The sequence below is a fragment of the Puma concolor genome, chromosome A1 (assembly GCF_028749965.1).
Source record: "Puma concolor isolate L17-30 chromosome A1, mPumCon1.1.hap2, whole genome shotgun sequence".
NCBI classification, from domain to species: domain Eukaryota; kingdom Metazoa; phylum Chordata; class Mammalia; order Carnivora; family Felidae; genus Puma; species Puma concolor.
The window spans coordinates 171950028-171970600 of NC_141667.1; the positions used below are offsets into that span (position 1 = coordinate 171950028).

The 20573-nt window shown below is 44.1% G+C and overlaps 1 protein-coding gene across 4 annotated transcripts in view; it reads right to left on the reverse strand.

Annotated features, from left to right (window-relative positions):
- The window catches only part of FARP1 (FERM, ARH/RhoGEF and pleckstrin domain protein 1), a 295229-nt gene that overhangs the window by 61767 nt on the left and 212889 nt on the right, over positions 1-20573 (reverse strand). For all 4 annotated transcript variants that reach the window (XM_086709189.1, XM_086709180.1, XM_086709199.1 and 1 more), the window contains exons 4-10: positions 18771-18813; positions 16204-16282; positions 8005-8102; positions 5957-6071; positions 4915-5062; positions 2288-2383; positions 312-475 (exon numbers count right to left, since the gene is read on the reverse strand). In XM_086709189.1, coding sequence (XP_086565315.1) covers positions 312-475; positions 2288-2383; positions 4915-5062; positions 5957-6071; positions 8005-8102; positions 16204-16282; positions 18771-18813 — 743 coding nt within the window. The remainder of the gene's footprint in view (positions 1-311; positions 476-2287; positions 2384-4914; positions 5063-5956; positions 6072-8004; positions 8103-16203; positions 16283-18770; positions 18814-20573) is intronic.

Sequence of the window (20573 nt, forward strand, 5' to 3'; positions counted from 1 at the left end):
GAAATGTTAACAAGACACTTGCTTCTCCAGAGAAAGGGAATCCTCCTGAATTAAAGGGTCCTGTTTGGAGTTTACTGTGGCGGGGTGAAGGGCCTCTTGGCCAATGTTCGAGCAGAACATGACCTCCTGGTCATGCCAGGAGGCTGCTGGAATGACCGAGCAATCACCCCACCAGCCATAGTTCCCGGAGGCCAACTTTCCACTTAGCTCCCCACTGTACTGTGTAGCAGCAGCACCAGAGGGTAGGAGAAGGACGTCTCGGGACAAATGCTCCCGTGGCGGACACGAGAGGTATGCTATGGAATCCTTACCTGAACCGGAATGATGAGCCTCGACTAAAGAGAACAGGCTTTGGCTTTGGTTTGGGCTCTTCAAAAAGTCTAAAAAAGGCATGATGTTCAACACAGATTTTCCAGAACGACTTGCAAAAATCCCGACTGGCCATCAGAAATTCCAAGGTATCCTGGTACGAGCTCTAAAAAGAGAAAATACCATTTTTTCCCCCTTGACCCACAGACATCAGGTTGAAACATGAGAAAAGGGCCAGAAAAGAAGTATGTCCAATAAAATTTCACTGGTGCATTTTATTATAGCACGATCACAAATTCACATAGTTAGTAAAATAGAGTTGTTCCTAATGACAAAATCTAGTCATCATTCAACCATTTTCCCCTCACAAAATTCCTTAGAGGAGCTAACAGAAAACAGGGGTAATTCACAGAACTCCTAACATTTTTTTTTTATTTTTTAATGTTTTATTTATTTTTAAGACAGAGAAAGACAGAGCATGAGTGGGGATGGGGCAGAGAGAGAGAGGGGGACACAGAATCCGAAGCGGGCTCCAGGCTCTGAGCTGTCAGCACAGAGCCCGATGCGGGGCTCAACTCATGAACTGTGAGATCATGACCTGAGCTGAAGTCGGTCGCTCAACCGACTGAGCCACCCAGGGGCCCCTCCTAACATTTCTTGTGACAGAATTCACGAACAAATTTTGTTTACGTGGCTTATATTTCCTCCTCCTCCTCCTTCTTTTTTTAGTTTATTTACTTTGAGAGAGATGGATAGTGACCACAAGCTGGGAAGGGACAGAGAGAGAGAGAGAGAGAGAGAGAGAGAGAACCCAAAGCACACTCCACACTGTCAGTGCAGAGCCCAATGTGGGGCTTCATCCCATGAACCATGAGATCATGACCTGAGCTGAAACCAAGAGTTGGATGTTCAACTGACTGAGCCACCCACGCACCCCCATATTTCCTTCTTAAAAAAAATCCAACTACTGAAATTCCTGTTTTGCCTCCTTAAAATAACTGAAACACACTCTTCTGTTTTCTCCCTCATGGCTCATGCCGACTTTACAACTGGTCTTAAGTCTCTTCTCTGTCAAGTAGCATATGGCTCAAACCTCCAGGGAACCCCACAGGAAATGAACATTTTTTTTTCTGGAACACAAAAGTATCACTCAAGGCTGAAAAAGTCATGTCCTTTGATTCTGGAAAGGGGAGAGTGTAATTTTGTATTCCCAGGCTGAATGCTCTCAATATAAGTGGCCCTATTATATAAACAGGAATTACTACAGCCTTAACGGTTCCCAGAACTTCCAACTCTTTTGGGGGTAATCTCACAGTTCTGGGCAGACCCAACTTACAAACAAGCTGAGGCAATTCTGCATTTGCAAGTGGCCTTTTAGAACTCCAAAAGCATTTTCCCATAGAAAACAACTTATAATGGGTGGTTGCTTCCTAGGTCAGGCCATAAAAGCTCATTTAATCCATTCGGTAGCTGAACGGTAAGGTTAGACTGCCATTTATCATCTTTTTTTCCCACGGGAACTAAACTCTGCCAAGTTCTGGTTGGGGACACCAGGATGAATCAGCCATCTCCGCCATTGCCATTTCCCGCGGGGGGAAGGAGACGCTCCTTCTCTGATCCGGTCCTGGGGTGAGCGACATCCTCAGGGGTTCTCCAGAAAATGGGGTGGACCTGCTTAGCTTGCGAGAATGTGCTGTCAGAGGTCAGGGGACAAGAGTAGGGACGCGAGGGCTGGGGAGAGCTGGAGGCTTGTGCGGCCAGGGGTGCGCCCCGAATACTGCGGATGCTGAACGGGGTCTCTAGGGGATGGCCTGGAGGCTGGAGCCCAGCAAAGGCATGGGTTTGTCGGGAAGGGCTGAACATTCTCTACCCTCGCTGTGTCTACCCAGGTGACAGCACGGTGATTGAGCGTCTGGGCAGGACACTCGGTACAGACCCTCAGACACCTGCCAGGCGTCATTCCGCCCCGCCCACTTACGTTTGCGTCTGGGCGGAGCTTGATGAGAAAGCGCTTCCTCTTGAAGCTCAGCTTGCGCACTTTCGCCCAGTTGAAGGCGTTGATCTTGGTGAAACCCTGCAAAGGAAGGGATCAGCCAGTGAGCCAGGAAACGCAGAAGAAGCAACATGGGAGGTGGTTTGCCTTGCATATAGGGACCTGCTTTTGACTGCTTGGGAAGAATGCCTTTTGCTAGAGAATTTGCTAGGATTTGCAGCTGTGGATGATGCCTGCTCCAGGAACATTATCTTTCACTAATTATATGCTTTGGTATTCAAACTAAGGTTGCCTCCAGGGAGGGAAGCGGCTGGCCAAAGGCAGGATGCTAAGAAAGATAAATAACAATAAAAACCATGGCAACCACAACAATTAGTGACCATCACTTTCCAGTGCCAGGGGAAGGACTTTACAGACCTTATCTTACCAAACCTTATACAAAACCCAGTGAGATGGGTTTGTTATCTCTCTTTCACAGATGTGGAAACTGCTGCATGAATTTATTTTAATTTGTCCAAAATCACACAGCTCACGTGGCAGAATGAGGTGCCCCACCATGTGCCTTCACCAGCAGTGACTGTTAATTTCCATAAAAGCAACACACCAGGCTGGTGGTCAACCCCCAAGGTGCACACTGGTCTGGCTCCCAGCAGCACAAGCAGGATGGGGAAGGGAGTCCCGGCCTGTGGTTTGTCTTCTAGACCAGAGAACAGTCTCTGGGAAGGACTCACACATCCTCGTTCTGAAAGTCAGGTGTGATGGAACAGGGTGTTCCTGTGTCCCTGTTCCTGTGAGGAACAGGGTGATGGAGAAGTAAGGGGAAGCGACCAGACACCAGCTCCCATCTGTCCTGTCATCTCCGCCTAAATTAGAATTCCTCCAGAGCTGCTGAAACACCAGGACCATGTATTGAAATTGGTAAGAATGAAGCAATTAGGCACTGGCAAGATTAATTCCAAGATACGGCCTTGGTACACGATTAAATTACTGCGTAATTCTCAATATTTAGATTGTATCAAATATAATCAAAGCACGTTAATTCAATTGTGAGGCACTTCTTTTCCCCCCCCCTCTATGATTTTTAAAAATGCTTAAGGGTTCTGATTTCAAAATTTAACGGTAGGACTGAAAGCTTTACATTTGGCTTATTGTCATTTTGCTCATCAAGTACTCCTATGTTATTTTGGCAGTTCAGAAATTGTTAAGAGCAATTGTTAAGCTACCTCAAGTATCGTACACTGCTTTCAAACATTCCCTTCTTACTCTCCCATATGAAACCCAACCTCGACTCCTCCTGGGACAGGATCCTATGATAATCAGTGTCCACCATAAACATCTGATACAGGAGCAGAGAAGCACTGAGACCAATTTGGTAAAACACGAAGGGACAATATAACCAAAACCAAATATAAGCCAAAATGTTTTAGATTGTGTGCATATCTATGCCTTCCAAACTGGTGAAGATTACCCTACTTAAAGGCAGACACTTTCTCCATACCCCTATGAAACCAAAGCATGGATTACTCTCGACTTTGTTTAAAAGAAAAGCATTGAGGACACTTTTGGGGGTGATGAATATGTTCATTGTCTTGATTTCATTGATTGCTTCAGGATATACATATACAAGAACTTATGAAACTGCACACTTTAAATATGTGCATTTTACTCTATGTCAATAACACCTCAAAGAAGCTGTTAAGAAACAAAAAGAAGCACTGTCAGTAGAAGAATCTAACAGTGCAACCAAGAGAGCATACATTTCATGGGGAGCCTGGGTGTCTCAGTCGGTTAAGCGTTGGACTCTGGCTTAGGTCACGATCTCATGGTTCATGAGTTTGAGCCCCGCGTCAGGCTCTGTGATGACAGCCTGGAGCCTGCTTCGGATTTTGTGTCCCCAGCCCCTCTGCCCCTCCTCGACTCATGCATGTGAGCGTGCGCTCTCTCACTCCCTCTCTCATAAACATTAAAAAAATATTTTAAAACTTTAAAAAAAGACAGTACACATTTCAGAGTACAGAAAATTATGTCCTTAAGTAAAACACAGGTACGAATTCGTTTTACTACAAAGTTACTATACTACGTGGCTTTGTAGAAATTTATAAAACTGCTGTATCTTTAAAAGTACACATTACCCTTTTCAAGCATGTATATCTGAAGTCACAAATAAGCTGACGTAGGTAAAACCTAAATTAGGTTTAAGAATCCCTAAATTTGGTTAAAAAAAAAACTCAACAGGTTAAAAAAGAGAGGGGGGAACCACATGCCTATCATGTGCCAGTGTGAAGAAAGTGTTTATTTTGGGGGGTCTGAAATCCTGATTCTATTATACTGTGTTTTGAGCACAGGTCCACTGACAGGGATTACCAAGTCAATAAACACAAGCAAATCTTTGTGCATTTCCCAACCAGAGCAAGGGCAAATGAAGTAGAATCTGGAAGTGGAGGGCCTAGAAAGAAATAGAAACCCTAAGGTGAGGTTAGTTTCTCCCTGTTCACCTAAAATTAACCATCAGAGGTCTTAACTTGGCCCACCCAACGCGCAATCAGAGTTGAAGGGCCAACTCTTATCTTTCCATCACCAGGGGAACTGAGCTGTGTTCTAAGTGCTCTTACCTGAAACACTAGAATTCCCGTGTTGGCAACAGCCAGGTTGATCTTCGTACCTTCCCTGTCCTTAGCCGGGTGCAACCGGACCCCATACATCTCCAGCCTACGGGCAATCTCCAGAAGTTGGAAATCTGATTCTGCTGGTGTTTGTCCGCTGACAAAACAAAAATCAAAGAGAAAGTCCAGGTGATTTGAATTGCCTGTGTCTATTAATTTGAGATTAGGCAACTCCTCTTGGGAAATAAAAAGGCATTTCATCACAAACAATGGAGCTACCTGATCAGATGACACCCAGCCTCCCATTCATTGCAACCCAAAGTCGAGCAGCTAGGACAAAAGCCCTATTGCCTGTGTAACACAACACCCCAAAAGTCTGTCTCACATTTGCCCAGTTTTTTTTTTTTTTTTTTTTTGGAATCTCAAAGAGTTTCCTTTAAGGTCATATAAAAGCAAAACGCCATTGTGTTCAAACACGTTTTTAGTCGCTGACAATGGGCCTAAACTTGTAAGGGAAGTTCAAGGCAACACTCTGGCATACTATCACCAGGGCTCAAGTGCCCTCCTTGAAAACAGCAACAAAATCAATAGGCACGGGGCATCTTTTGAAAATATTTTACTGATCAAAACAAAAAAATGGAGAGGATACAAAGGTGCTAGATTTTCATGACATTCCTACTTTGCCCCTAGTTTACCATGTCCCTTTTCTGATTTCCTATTAACTGGTCTTACACTCTCCCTTTAATTCCAAAGCATGGGTATCCTCAATTCCAGACATACCCCAGTATCACAGGAAATCAAGCAAGGATCCTAGAACTTTGGTCTTGAGCAGGGAACCTGCATTGAGAGTCCTAGGTGAGGAACAATGGCCCCCATGAACCTTTGTGCTCTTCTCCCTCACACCTTCCGTCTTTCTTCCCAACAGTTACCGTGTGTGTGTGTGTGTGTGTGTGTGTGTGTGTGTGTGTGTGTGTGTGTGTGTCTACACCCACCTATGCTGGAAGGACAGAGAGAAGCTCAAGGGAAACATGAAGTGACCAGTGGGACTTACATGTGGTTATGGTGATACTCCACGATTTTGTCTTCTAGCGCATCTTGCTGAGGTATGTACTTGTTTTTTGCTAAATGCTCTCTGTCTGATGCTTCATCGAAATCCCCAATCTCGGCTACCAGGAAACAGAGAAAGAAAACCCAGCCACATACAATTAATACTTCACAGTCTGTTACGTTCCTCGGGCAACATTCTCTGGCCAGCAAACCAGAAGGCAGAGGACAAGGCGATCCCAGCCTGTGGGTATCACAAGGGCTGGATGTCAGAAAGTACCCTGTGAATATGGATTTAACAATCGTGCCAACGTAACAGGATGGTCTCCACTCTCGTCTCTACCAGTTGGAAAGAAAACTTTGGCATCAACCAATTTCATCCATCCATGTTCCTGATTTGTTTCTTCCTCCCCACCCCACTGGGACCACTTCTGTTCTAGGCAGTCAATTCTAGACATGTGGACCATGACCTTACGACTTCTAAATAAGCACAGCATTTTTGGACTTTAAAAAATCAACTTCGAAACTCTTGTAGATAATAATTATTACTGCAAACCCCAAATGCTTTACCATGTAGAGAAAAGCCAATGGTAGATAGGTATAAACATACATAATATAATTTGGTAAAATAAAATAATTAAAGTTTATGAAGTATCTTGCAGTCCTAGTGCCAGAAATGGCTGGTCAGATGGCAGCCTCTTACAAATTTCTCACCTACAAGGAACAGGAGGCCCATTTTTCTCATGTAACCTCTGCATAGTCCCTAAATTGCTATGATCTGGAAATCTAAAGAAAAGACCTTTAAAGTAATAATTATACCTTAACAACACTAGCTCCAGCTCCGTTTATATCAATTTAATACCTCTGGGACAGCATGTCATTTTCTTTGAATCCTATGGTCTGTGTAACAACCAGAGAGCCCAGCTGTTTTGAGTAAAAGTGAGTGAATGGTTGTTATGACATCTCCCCTTCGTTTTGTCATGTGAAGCAGCCTGTCACACTTTGGGCAATACACCTCCACTCATCATGCAGGATATGGCCTACATGTTGCTATAAATCGCAAGCACCAAGAATATTTGCTCTGCACTGAAGAGCGCCAACTCATCTGGTTCCAGCTGGGCCAGTGGAAGAATCGATGGCTCTAGCTTCTTGCTGCCGTGGCGAATCAATAACATTACTTCCTAAGTCCGGTAGATCTTCAGTAAGACTCATACACAAAAAATAAGAAGATAAGCATGGTCTCTAGAAACACCTAATCCTATTAGGCTAAGTAATTTATTGACCACTAGGAGTGACACTTCCTACGAACCTTTGGAAATCATGTTAACTGGACGGTTATCCAAATGGGCTGATCATATGGGACTGCTTTGGATACAACGGAAATTGTAAAATGATACGACAGCACAATTTTTTTATACTAGCGCTAATACGTGTGACATAATCATCTTCTTGAAACATAATGTGCATATTCGATTTCAAGTAACTTCAACAAGTTACTTCTGCCTTGGCCAAGAAGAAAAAAAAAATGCCCAGCTGGGTTGTCAATATGCCTTAGAATGAGTACAATCTAACTTATCCTTTGCCTAGATTAAGGAAGCAAAATATCTAGTTTCAAGCATCACTAGGATTCCAGCTTCCTGTGTCTTGGGGTTTACTAAACTTGAGACAGCAGAATACAAGAAGTGTCATCTTTGACAGGTTTATGTCTTAAGGCTAATGTACCATATTCAATAATGAATATTAAATCCAAGAACAGGACCGAACAAGTTTAGTTTACTTGACCACCATCTGTCCAAGCTTCTTCTCTGCATCAACGGAGATATCAACAAGAGCACACTAGTCCTTGAAAAGGACACAGAATTCACAGGCCAGTGTTTGGGGGGCTACACCTGTTAAATGACGCTTTAGGGCTATTGTTTTCAATCCATGGGTACTCATATAACATAATAACAAAAAGACAGAATTATTGTTTTTCGTGGATGTGATTATTTTCCCCCATTGACCAGATCACCGTTACTGCCAACGTGACTTCATCGAGAAACCAACAGGACTTACATTGTACAATGTGTGAGATCAAGAGAGCCGCGCTGGTATCATTGCACGTCAGCCTGCCTTGAGCCAGATCCTGCTTCACCTGCAGAGCAAACAGGTACCTGCGGACGCAAATAAAAATGATTCGTCACACACCTAGAGGCTGGCGCCATGCAAAGAGGGTGGGAGGTTTGGTGTCAAAGTCAGGCTCACTTCTGACAGCTCGTCCACACTGTGAGGGACTAGAGAAAGGTATACAAACCAAGGAAAAGAAAGTCTGTGCCGGCTGGAATGAGTTCCCAGTACCACTGACTGCGGTGTAAATAGTCCTACCTCATTCAAAGGACCAGGAAACACGCGGTAATCTTTTCGCATGATGAGTAACACATTTTGTTCTGTGGCTATACCTCTCCATACAAAGACCTAAGACGGAGCACCTGAATGGCTCAGTCAGTTAAGCTTCCATTTCTTAGTTTTGGCTCAGGTCATGATCTCATAGTTTGCAAGTTTGAGCCTTGAGTCCGGCTCTGCACTGATAGCGTGGAGCCTGCTTGGGATTCTCTCTCTCCCTCGCTCACTGCCCCTCCCCCACTCACTCTTTTTCTCTCTCCAAATAAACTTAAAAAAACAAAACAAAAACAAAAACCCAAGGCTGTATCTTACCACTCTATAATTTTTTCAGGGTATAATTTTTTTCCACAGATCAAATATACTAAAACATAAGGCTCAGATAATAACAATAGCTTATTAAGGTTAGGAACAGCTTTTTTTGCCAATGGAATTGGAAAGACAAGAGTGTGTTCTTTTGTGTGGTGTAATATTCAGTTAGGTTCTTCCAAAAGCCTCAGTTACCAGATCTGTAAAACTGAATTTAGTTTAAAGTTATATTTTCTTTATATTGCAGAATAAAGCAAGTAAACATTTTTCGGTGGAAGAGAAGAGGTACTTACTTGTTTTGAGAGAGAGAAAAAGAGAGAGAGAGAGAGAGAGAGAGAGAGAGAGCATGCACAAGCAGGGGAGGAGGAGTAGAGAGAGAGAGAGAGGAGAGAGAGTGAGAGAGTCCCAAGTAGGCTCCCGGCTCAGCACAGAACCTTGTGCAAGGCTCATTCCCACAACCCTGGGATCATGACCTGAGCCGAAATTAAGAGTCAGACACACAACCAACTGAGCCCAGGTGTGGCAAGAGATAAGATATTTATAAATAAAAGAAATTAAATAAAAAATAGTGCAATGTAAAAACTGATTTGAAAAAAATCAATATGAACTCCTAAATTTTCTCCATAGAGAAATGGTGGATTTCAGGTATCTGGTAAGGAGAGGTACAAAGTGGGCCTGAAATATCGAGTGATGGCAGAAAGCAAGGCAGCTTTGAAATATACATGGGCTGTATTAAAAAAGCAAAAGAAACATCTTGAAGGGATGTCCACTCGCCAATGCTGTGGCAACGTGAGTAGCAACAAGAATAATTAAAGTGACTCAAAACACATGGAATTGATGAAAATTGTTGAGTTCATTTCAGTATTCAATGAGAAAGCCAGAAAATGTATCACCATTGGAGACTACTGAAGCAATTCTTTATTCAAAACTTGGTAACCTAACCAAAAACTTGAGTCTGGAATCTGCCTCTCTCAACAGAAGGGCTATTTCAGGATATACAGGAAAATGAGGCAAAGTTCTTTACAGAAGTATGCCAACTCATAATAACAGCAAGAATTCTCATTCCACAACATCTAAAGAAATTATGGACTCTGGCAAGCACTGTGAATCGCTATAAAAAACATTCAGGAGATCGGACATTTGCATAAAGACAAAGTAACATGACTTCGCCTCACAATGGCAAGATCAGAACATCACCACCCTAAATCAATGATGAATCTTAGCACCATTCATGAAATAGGAAGTTCACATCACTTCTGGTAATTCTGGCCAAAAATATTCAACTTGATCCATCAGGCCTATAGAACTAACTTCCAGTTTTCTGGAAATGCAGAGGATAGAGGAAGAAACTAAGTGGCACCACAAGGAAGAAGTCTGACAAATTTGGAAGGTAGGATATTTTAGAGTATAACTGGTCCTGTTTCTTCAACAAGAGGGTATCATGAAGAAAAAATAGGGAGGGACTCTGCTAGATTAAATGAGGTCCAAAGGACATAACCAAGTGTGACTATGGCCTACAGTGAATCTCATTTTATTTTTTAATGTTTATTTTTATTTTGGGGAGAGGGAGGGAGGGAGGGGGAGAGAGAGAGAGAGATTGAGCACGAGCAGGGGAGGGGAAGAGAGAGAAAGAGACACAGAATCTGAAGCAGGCTCCAGGCTCCAAGCTGTCAGAATGGAGCCTGATGCAGGACTTGAACCCATAAACAGTGAGATCATGACCTGAGCCTTAGACGCTTAACCGACTGAGCCACCCAGGTGCCTCATGAATGTCATTTTAGATGAGTACATACAAATGACATTTATGGGACAAATTTGAGTATGGCCAAGATATTAGATGAAATGAAAAGTACATATATATGTGTAGAAAAAATCAGAAAGGATATCACACTAATGTATTAACAATGATCACCTCTGGGGAACAGGAATACAGTATTTTATCTTCTTATACTTGTTTATCTGTATGTTCTAACTTTCTATACTGTACATTTGCTATTTTTGTAATAATGAAAGGTTATTTGTAATTTTAAAAAGGGGGGGCGCTTTTTTAATTAGACCAACCACAGAGGGTTCTATAAAAATTAAATAAAGTAACACATGGAAAGCACAGTGACTAAAAAAAAACATTCAATAATGTTAGCAAATTTTCTCTTATAAAAGAAAAACTAGGGGCACCTGGCTGGATCAGCTGGTAGAGCATGGGACTTTTGATCTTAGGGTTGTGAGTTCAAGCCCCACGTTGGGTATAGAGCTTACTTAATTAAAAACATAAATAAATAAAATAAAAAGAAAAAGGGGTCCCTGGGTGGCTCAGTCCGTAAAGCATCTGACTTCGGCTTAGGTCATGATCTGGCGGTCCGTGAGTTTGAGCTCCTCATCAGGCTCTGTGCTGACAGCTCAGAGCCTGGAGCCTGCTTCGGATTCTGTGTCTCCTCTCTCTGCACCTCCCCCACTTGTGCTCTGTCTCGGTCTCTCTCTCAAAAATAAACATTTAAAAAAAAAGAAAGAAGAAAAAGAAAAATGAATTCTCTTTAAGTTATTTAAGAAATTCCATTGTTAACTAAAAAACTAAAACAAAACAAAACAAAACAACCTCAAGAACAAACAAACAAAAAAACCTACGAAAGCTACAAAGGCAATTCTGTAGCCAGACCCACAAAAAAAACCCCAAACAAAAAAACCCCACAGATCCACTCGTCGATAACCGTTGGCCTTTACCCAGCCCCTTATATTTATTCTTGCTCTCACGTTCTCTGTCTCTGGAAAGTCAAAGGGAAGAAAGGCAGAGAATATAAAAGAACCAAAACATCAACATATTGGTTTACAAGGCAAGAGGCAGTATAAGCCATCTTTCTGGATTAGGCAAGGAGTACTATTTTTTGAGCTGAACACTTCTTACAGCTACAGGCTTTAATCTTCTATCTGGTTAATTTTTAAGTAGGCGGCATAAAAGCATCACACTGTGAATATTTTACCATCCACCAGTTCAAACACAGGGTCTTGTGTTTGCGGAGAAGCGTTCAGGGACGGATCAATGGTCAGAGTCTGACAGGCTCTGGGGACTTTGGCTGATGGGCTCATGTAGACTCTCAGTCAGCAGCGGTTCTGAAAGCCCACACATTTAGGCACAGGGGAAGTGGCATTTTGAAGACCGCAGTGAGCCTGCAGTCCCGAATCACGCGGAGTGTCCCTGTTCAGAGGCCCCTGTAATACAAGGGAGACCTTCCTGGGTACTGACTGTTCACTTCCTAATGACAGCTATAAATCTTGAGCAAGCTGGCTTCGATGCTAACTTCAGAGATTCAGCAACACCTTTCGTATTATAAACGGAAACAATCCCCATCAAACACACAGGAGCTAAAGGCTAGGTTGAACTCAGCAGGCACTAAATACAATTAACTGAGTGAATGCTGAAAATGCAAAGCGCTCAAAGCAGAGTCAGTCCCCGGCACAAGGGTGGGTGTCAGGAGACAGGGATGATGGTGCCAGGGCTAACGAAGAGGGCTTTTGGCTTTTGGTTTCCAGGGATCATCAGAGTTACAAATCACACCAATCTGATGCCTTGCTTTAAATGGGTCTATTTTAATTTGTTTTGTCTTAGCCTGGGAGGTCTTAGCCTTTCTTTTCGTATTCAATGGAAAGTAACTTACAATTTCTCTGCCAGCCTGAGGAACCACCTCGGGCCTTGCAAACACTGCAAGTTCTCAGAGGTCTCTCTCCACCCTTAGAAAGGGCAGAGCCAAGGAGAAATGGGATCCTACTGAAGATCACATGCCCAGAGCAAAGTGTACCAAAGCCCTATAGCCCAACAAGAGTGACTCGGAACTCTGCGATGAGAAAATGTGGCGAGTTCTTTTCCGAAGACCCCTCCCTAGCTGTTTAAAACCCGCACCCACCACTCACTACTTTTCTCTCCCTCTAGAGGCCCAGGCCCTAGCAGCAATAGGACACAACAGCCGCTGAAAGTGCAGTTCAATAAATAGAAAGGAATTCAGCTTCTTGGTTAACAGCAAAGTGCAATTCAATCTGCTTTTTGTACAAGCGGGAAGCTGAAAGCTATTCCTGAGGCCCCAAGAATTAACCAGAGAGCTAGAGTCCCTTTTAGTAGGCTGAACTGTAGGCCTGCCTCTGTCCCCACATCCCTCGCCTGAACTGCTGTCCACACAGAGCTTCTCCCAAGCCCTCCTGCGCTCCCCATCTGCTACAGGAAAGTGCCTGGACCTCAAAGGTCACATCATTCAATTTCTGCTTACACGGGAATTTGAGAATGAGGGAGGCAACACATCGGATCTGGAAGGTCCCCAATCCCACCACACCTCGTGACAAAGTCAAAAGCGATGGGGAGCTTCTAAGTTTCATATCAATTTCATTCGCCCTTGTACCAAAAGGATTCTCTCCTTGGAAAAGATTTTTAAAATGTCAGTTAACACCGGGAGCCAGAAAATAAAGACAACAACACAACCCTAAACAATCCATCCGTTGAGCCCGGGTTCCCTGAGGAATTGACAGATTCCACCGAGCAGCCGGCAATATCCCGGGCACACTTGGCTCAATGGCCACAAGCAGTATGGAATTTTAGAAGAAAAACCCGAATAGTAGAAAACCACGGGGCGCCTGGGTGGCTCAGTCCGTTAAGCGTCTGACTTTGGCTCAGGTCACGATCTCGCGGTTCGTGAGTTCCAGCCCTGTGTCAGGCTGTGTGCTGACAGCTCAGAGCCTGGAGTGTGCTTCACATTCTGTGTCTGTCTCCCTCTCTCTCCGCCCCTCCCCTGCTCGTGCTGTCTCTCTCTCAAAAATAAACGAACACATACACACATAAAAAAGAAAACTACAAGCCTCTGCAGACAATGATTCACAAGAATTGAAAAGGTGCAAAACTCAAAGCAAAGTGGAATGGAGACGGGGAAAAAAGGATTTATGCCAACTTCATAAGCAGGACAGAGGCCCAGTGACATGCAGGATGCAAAGGCAGGCTGTTGACCAACAGCTGGACTTGCCTTTAGATTTATGTCAATAGTCTGAGCTTCAAGCAATACACGTTACAATGAGAAGAAACCCAGCCCAGAAACAGAGACACGGTAGCCCCAGCAGTGACACCACAGAAGACTCTGTTGTCACTGGCCTGTCTTATGCATCCTGGTGTAGCAGCCCAGCTGTGTCTCCTCTACGTGAACCGTTCTAGTCAACCGTGCATGCTTCCCAAAAGGCTGCTGGCTCCTGCAATCCCGGGCTACATAACAGCTTCATCGATTTGAGGATTATAAGTAGAGGGAAACAATTAGCAGCAAATCATTCAGAAACTGAAAGCCACGGGAAGACGTGGCCTTCACTTCTTCCTGGAACTCCACATTCGTGTCCCCAGTGCCCTTCCGGACACCGCCACGCGATGTCTGGTTGGCATCTCAGACATAAGCCGGCAGAACCAACCTCCCGACTCTCCACCCCTCAGTCATCACCTACTTCCCTCCACCCTTTCCCATTTTAGTTGCCACCAAAATGGCCAGCCAGCTGCTTAAATCAACATCTAAGCATCCCTCTGTCTCCTCGGCCTCCACCGCCAGCCCGTCACCACGACAGATGGACCCCGTCCCCAGCACGTAGTCCAGCATTTGCAGCCACCCTTCTCTGCTTCCACACTTGCCACCTCCTTTGCTGCCACCACTGTGGCGTGGACAACAGCAATGGCTACCTCACTGGATTCCCAGCTGTCACTGTCCCCCAGCACCCACATGGCAGCTAGACTTTCAACCCCATGAAACATTTGGCCTCTGTCCCACCTCACTGCACTTCACCCTCTCCATTCCTGCCATGCCAGCCTTCTCTTAGGTACAGTTTGAGCCTTGAACAACACAGAGATTAGGGCTCCAGCCCCCTGCACAGTCAGAAATCGGCATATAACTGTTGACTTCCCCAAAACGTAACTACTGTTGACTAGAAGGCTTGCCAATAACAAACACGATTAACACGTATTTTGTAAGTTCTATGTACTGTACACTGTATTCTTATGATAAAGTGGGCTAAAGAAACATGATGAAGAAAACCCTAAGGAAGACAAAATACATTCACAGTCCTTGTGTTGTATCTACATAAAAAAATCTGCATGTAAGTGGATGTGTGCAGTTCAAAGCTATGTCGTTCAAGGGTCAACTGTATTGAACATCTGGAACTTGTTCCTGCCTCAGTCACTGCCCAGCTGTTCCTTCTACCTGGAAAGCTCTTCCTCCAAAAAGGAGGGACAGATTCTCGTCCCTTCCTCAGAGAGGCACCGCAGACTGAGCCATCACAAGCGGTGCCCTGGTCACCTTCTATCACATCCTTCTCCTTCAGTTACCCATAGAGCCCTTACTGTTATCTGATAGTTTTTGCTTCATCTGTCATCTTGTCTGCTCCCCTGAGGGTCAGGCTTGTCTTTTCACCACTACGTTCCCGGTGCCTGGAACCGTGCTTTGCACACAGTGTCCACTTTGTAAGTACTGCTGACTGAATGGCTTCACCCCTTTGCTAAATGATGGTCAACCACCCACAGTATCCAAGATCCTGTGCTCTGTACCAAGAGTGCGGAGAAGGATGTGACAGGCTTGGTCTAATCAGCTACGAGACTGAAAGCCACGGGGCGCCTGTGTGGCTCAGTCGGTTGAGTGTCCGACTTAGGCTCGGGTCATGAGCTCATAGTCTTTGAGTTCGAGCCCCACGTCGGGCTCTGTGCTGACAGCTCAGAGCCTGGAGCCTGCTTCAGATTCTGTGCCTTCCTCTCTCTCTGCCTCTCCCCTGCTTGTGCTCTCTCTCTCTCTCAAAAATAATAAACAAACATTAAAAAAAAAAAAAGCCACAGGTGGCAGGGCTGTGGCTGGTCAGACTAATGTACCACTTGTAAGAGCACTCTTGAAAGGGAGGCATTGCGTGTTCACACATTCCCACCAGACTCTGTTCTCCTTTAGCATATGTGCGTCTTGTGCAAATTATAAAATTGGTAATAATAAGGGTGATGATGGTTATCATTCAGAGCATCCCTACTGGTTCTGGCCACTTTATGTATACGACTGCTTATCCTCAAAACAACCGTGGCCAAGCAACCAGCGTGGTCGCACGGACACAGGGGAATTAGCAGAAGCGCAGAGGGAACAAGTAAATTGGCCAGTCACACAGGGACAAGGGCAGGCCTGACTCCATGCTCACGCTTCTCCCACTTAGGCCAACTTTCAAAGAAATCGATCTTCAGCTCACGTCCAGTCACCCATGGCAGCGACAGAGAGAAACGGAGTTAACATCTTGGTCTCACAGGGTCTGACTTCCCCAAACTGTCTCGTGATGTGACAGACAGAAGAAGGGAAATATGACAGCAATAGGTTATAAGACCAGTTCACAGCACAGCTTTGCAGAAACCCAGGATTCAAGGAAAATGTGGTACATTCTTTCTCCCCATGTTGGTCAGCACCATCGGGAGCACGGAGCAGATGCGGGTCAGGTAAACGCTGTGAAAATGCTGAATCAGTGGACGGAGAACATTAACTTTCCCTTCTCCTTGGCACCCCGTGGCAATAAAGAGCAAGTTTCTAAGCCACTAACCTTGTGAGTTCTTCCTGGAGTTGTGTGTGGTCAGGTGGAAAGAATTTCACCACAAACTTCACAACAACATGCTTTGGCCCTAAAAGGGGGCAAAAAACAGAGCATTTTTGATTTGTTCCAAATGCAATTAAAGAAAAAGACTTCGGAAGGTATATTATACAGCAAATAATGGATCTCATTCCAAGCCACCAAGAGTCCATCTGTTGACGCCCAGGTCGCTGAACAGGTAGTTCAGTTCCTAATTCATACTTCCATATTGCAGGGAGACAGAGAGCCCTTATAAAATAACGTTTTGACAAAAGTATTTCATTCAGGTATTACATTTTTTCTCTGAGGACTTAAACTGTGCCCGGATTTTAAAAACAGGCATTCGTCTTCAAAAATTTATCAAATTGGCCCTTTCAGTCAAAATATGGGCTTTCGACAACGAGGAAATAATGAAAACGTAAATCGGTTATACAATTTAGTACTTTAAATGATCTACAAGGTACAGCTTCCACTGTGTTCATCAAATATGTATGAGCATCTATGTGTCAGGTGCTCCCCGAGCGCTGGAGAAAAAAACATCAACACGACGTGACCCTGCCCTCGTCCAGTCAGCCGAAGCCCTTATAGGTGTCTTATAAGCCATCTTACGGACGAGTTCAGGCAAAATCAGGAAGCAGATGTGGGGTGGGTGGACAGGGAGAAGATCAATGGGATGGGTCACTTGTCAGAATTAAAATGTCAAACAGATCATAATAATTTGTAACCCGAATCAGAGCTTGTTTTGAGGTACAGATCAAATTTTATACATATATCTACACACATATATATTTATGCTCAATGGAAGAGCAGTCTTGTAGGTTCTACCATTTGGAATGACAGCAATGAGGTTATGTTCTATGAAATATAAGGTATGATAACGAAATCAAATTTTAACAGCAGTTGTCTAAAAGCAGACAAAAATTTTTTTTGCTCTGCCTTCGCTGTCACAAAAAACAGATGTTGTATTATCATTTCTATGATAACATATTTAAGTTTACGAAAAAAACGCAAAAGCAACAGAAGGTGAAGATGTAGGCCATATATACAAAATGAGGAGAAAAACAAGGCACAGAAATAATGAAGCCCGGAGACACTGGGCCCCCTTTCCCTGACCACTCACTCTAACAATTAATAGAAACCCTCGCCTGTCAACTCTGGATCATAAAGTAACAATAGCAAAATGGGGAAGAACAGGAAAAACCATGCTATCTCCTCTCCACGGGGATCCCCTGAGGCCACGCAGATCCTTAGAAAACCCTAAAGTAGGAAGGTGCTATCCCCCAATGCACAATGACAGCTTCACACAGCTAGCCATAGCACGCGGAGACGGAAGGAGAATCCTCACTCCAGGGTGGACCCAGCAGTGACAGACACGGTCTTCCGTCTGTATTTGGCAACGGGCTAAAAGACACCTTGCCACAGTGAGCACTTCCCAGGAGGTATTGCAGGGATACACGTCATCATTCTGGATGCTTCGCTACCTCCCCCGTCAGGCCTAGGGGCTTCTCCCAGCATTGTGCCCCTACCCTCCGGCCCCCGCATGCTCAGGTCACTGGCCAGCCACCCTCGTAAATGTTAAACAAACAATGCCGGTTTCATTTTCGGCATCAATAATTGCTTAATTTAAATGACAGAAGCTCAACATCCATTTCAAGTGCACGGGGGCCATCCAGACACCGTGTGCCTGTTCAGTACAGCCACAAAAATTGCTAGAAGTGGCCCAGTGGGGCTTCTTAATCAGACATTAAAACGATCCCAGCAAGGTAGTGCGGAGCTCCAAGCTCAACTAATGGAATGCACCTCTGTTACTACCCTCAGACTTTTGCCCGGGCTGTGGCTGCAGTGAGGAGGCATTTGGGATGAGTTGTCTGACTCTGCGCCTGACCTCAAAGTGGAGAGGAGGGAAACGGTCCTGGTCCTGGGGCACAATGAGAAGGGACAGAGAAAGCGAGCCTTCTTCCCTCACTCCTCTCCTAAATCCTCCTTAATCTTCCCCAACACACAGTGTAAATGCAAGCCAGATTCCCTTCAGTTCTGCCTGCCATTCAGACACACACACACACACACACACACACACACACACACACACACACGCTTTCAGGCACTTTATTTTTCCAAGCAACCAATACTTGCACTCTGATTTCACAGGCATTGAAGAGGCAGGACAGAAAACCTAACATCAATTTTATGAATACATGGTTGCACCTTCCCCTTCAAAAGTGACAGTAACAACCTCGGACAGAGACCAGGCAAGCTCAATTAGTCTGGAGATTAACAGCATGCTCTAGTCGTTAATCAAAATGAGGTTTGATTTTCCAAGCAAGGTTTTGATTACCAAATTGTTAAATATTAATACTGCAGAAGAGACATTTTAATGGCACATGGATTAGTGGATGAAAAGAAATCATGGGGCCAAAAAAAAAAAAAAAAAAAGAATCTGTGTCACCAGTGTGCTGGATGCCACAGGGCAAACAACGTCTAGGAGGAAAATGTCTGGCTTTATATTTAACATCACTGTTAAACACATGGTGTATACTTACTTCTAATCTGCTTGACAATAGGTTTTAAGAGATCCAGCCACACCTACAAAGGAAAAAACAGATTGAGACAAATTCTCAACGAAAGGATGCAAGTATTTGGAGGCTTGACTTGGAGCTGTTTAAAATCAAAATACTTTTTGGGGGGCGCCTGGGTGGCGCAGTCGGTTAAGCGTCCGACTTCAGCCAGGTCACGATCTCGCAGTCCGGGAGTTCGAGCCCCGCGTCGGGCTCTGGGCTGATGGCTCAGAGCCTGGAGCCTGTTTCTGATTCTGTGTCTCCCTCTCTCTCTGCCCCTTCCCCATTCATGCTCTGTCTCTCTCTGTCCCAAAAATAAATAAACGTTGAAAAAATAAATAAATAAATAAATAAAATTAAAATACTTTTTGAGTATTCGAGACCGTCTGTTCCTATTCTCTGCAGGACGGCGTATCTTCCATCACTGACCGCTTTTATAGTACAGATCCAAATTTGCTGGCATTATCCCTGAGCTTCAAAGCTACAATCTCTCCCAGACTCAAATGGTTAACTATGAATGTGTCTCCTGTCATCCGCAGTGTTCCACCAAAGCTAGCCACTCAGCAAACACGGATGCACGATTGCATGTGTGGCTACAAGCTGAGTGAAATATGCAAGCTCCTTAATGAAACAAAATACGTGTACATACACGCATTTACAGAACAGTTACAGAACAGCATGTCTTTGAGGGATATGGGAAGGGATGTTTAGAATATTACCTCTGCACTGGGTACTCTCCATAAGCTTTTACCTCTTTAAAAAAAAATTTTTTTAATGCGTATTTTTGAGAGACAGAGATAGAGTATGAGCAGGGGAGGTGCAGAGAGAGGGAGACACAGAATCCGAAGCAGGTTGCAGGCTCTGAGCTGTCAGCACAGAGCCTGACCTGTGGTTTGAACTCACAGACCACGAGATCATGACATGAACCAAAGTCAGCCAAGCAACCGACTGAGCCACCCAGGCACCCCACTCTTCACCTTCTGACAAGGTCAGAAGGATTTCTGCTGCCCAGGAGAGTAACCTGAGACTTGTAGGGACCAGTAATTTGTCCCGGGCTGGCAGAGCCAGGCCTGAAGCCAGGTATATCCAGCTTCAAGGGCCAGACTCTTCACACACGTGCAGTTTAGGGGGCAAGATTAAAAGAGAGAGAGAGAGAGAGAGAAACCAGCTGCCCTTCTTGATAAAACATAATTTAACCGTATTATCCCATTTCACACATGCTTTTCTCTCAATTCCTGGTCATTTGAAAAGGGTTCTACTGAAGCTCATATTTGCATGTATGACAAAAGCAAGGTTAATGTGCCTAATATAAAGAGGATTTATAATAAGAAAAACCAAATACTCCCAAACTATGCAAAGAATAACAGCTAAATGACAAACAATGGCTAATGGGAAAATGTTCAAATTCAGGAGTGATTCACCCTACAAACAAGTCTGAATCATCAAATACCCCTTCTGCCCATTACATTTGCAGATATGCCTCTATGTATGCACACATTTGCATTTTATAATTCTCAGATTTAGCAAAGGTAGCAGAAAATGTACACTGTCTTACCTCTATTGGCGAATAAATGAATTGGTATGTTTCTGGAGACTAATTAAGGAATAATTACGAATAATTATCTAAAGCCTAAAAAAAGGCTCCCACACATATTCTTTCATCCAGTGATGCAACTTTGGTAAATCATACATTTATGCACAAAGATTTATGTAAAATAAAAATGTTGTGATTAGCATTGCTGATAGTAAAAAAATTTTTACAGTAATAAATGAAATGAAATAAAATAA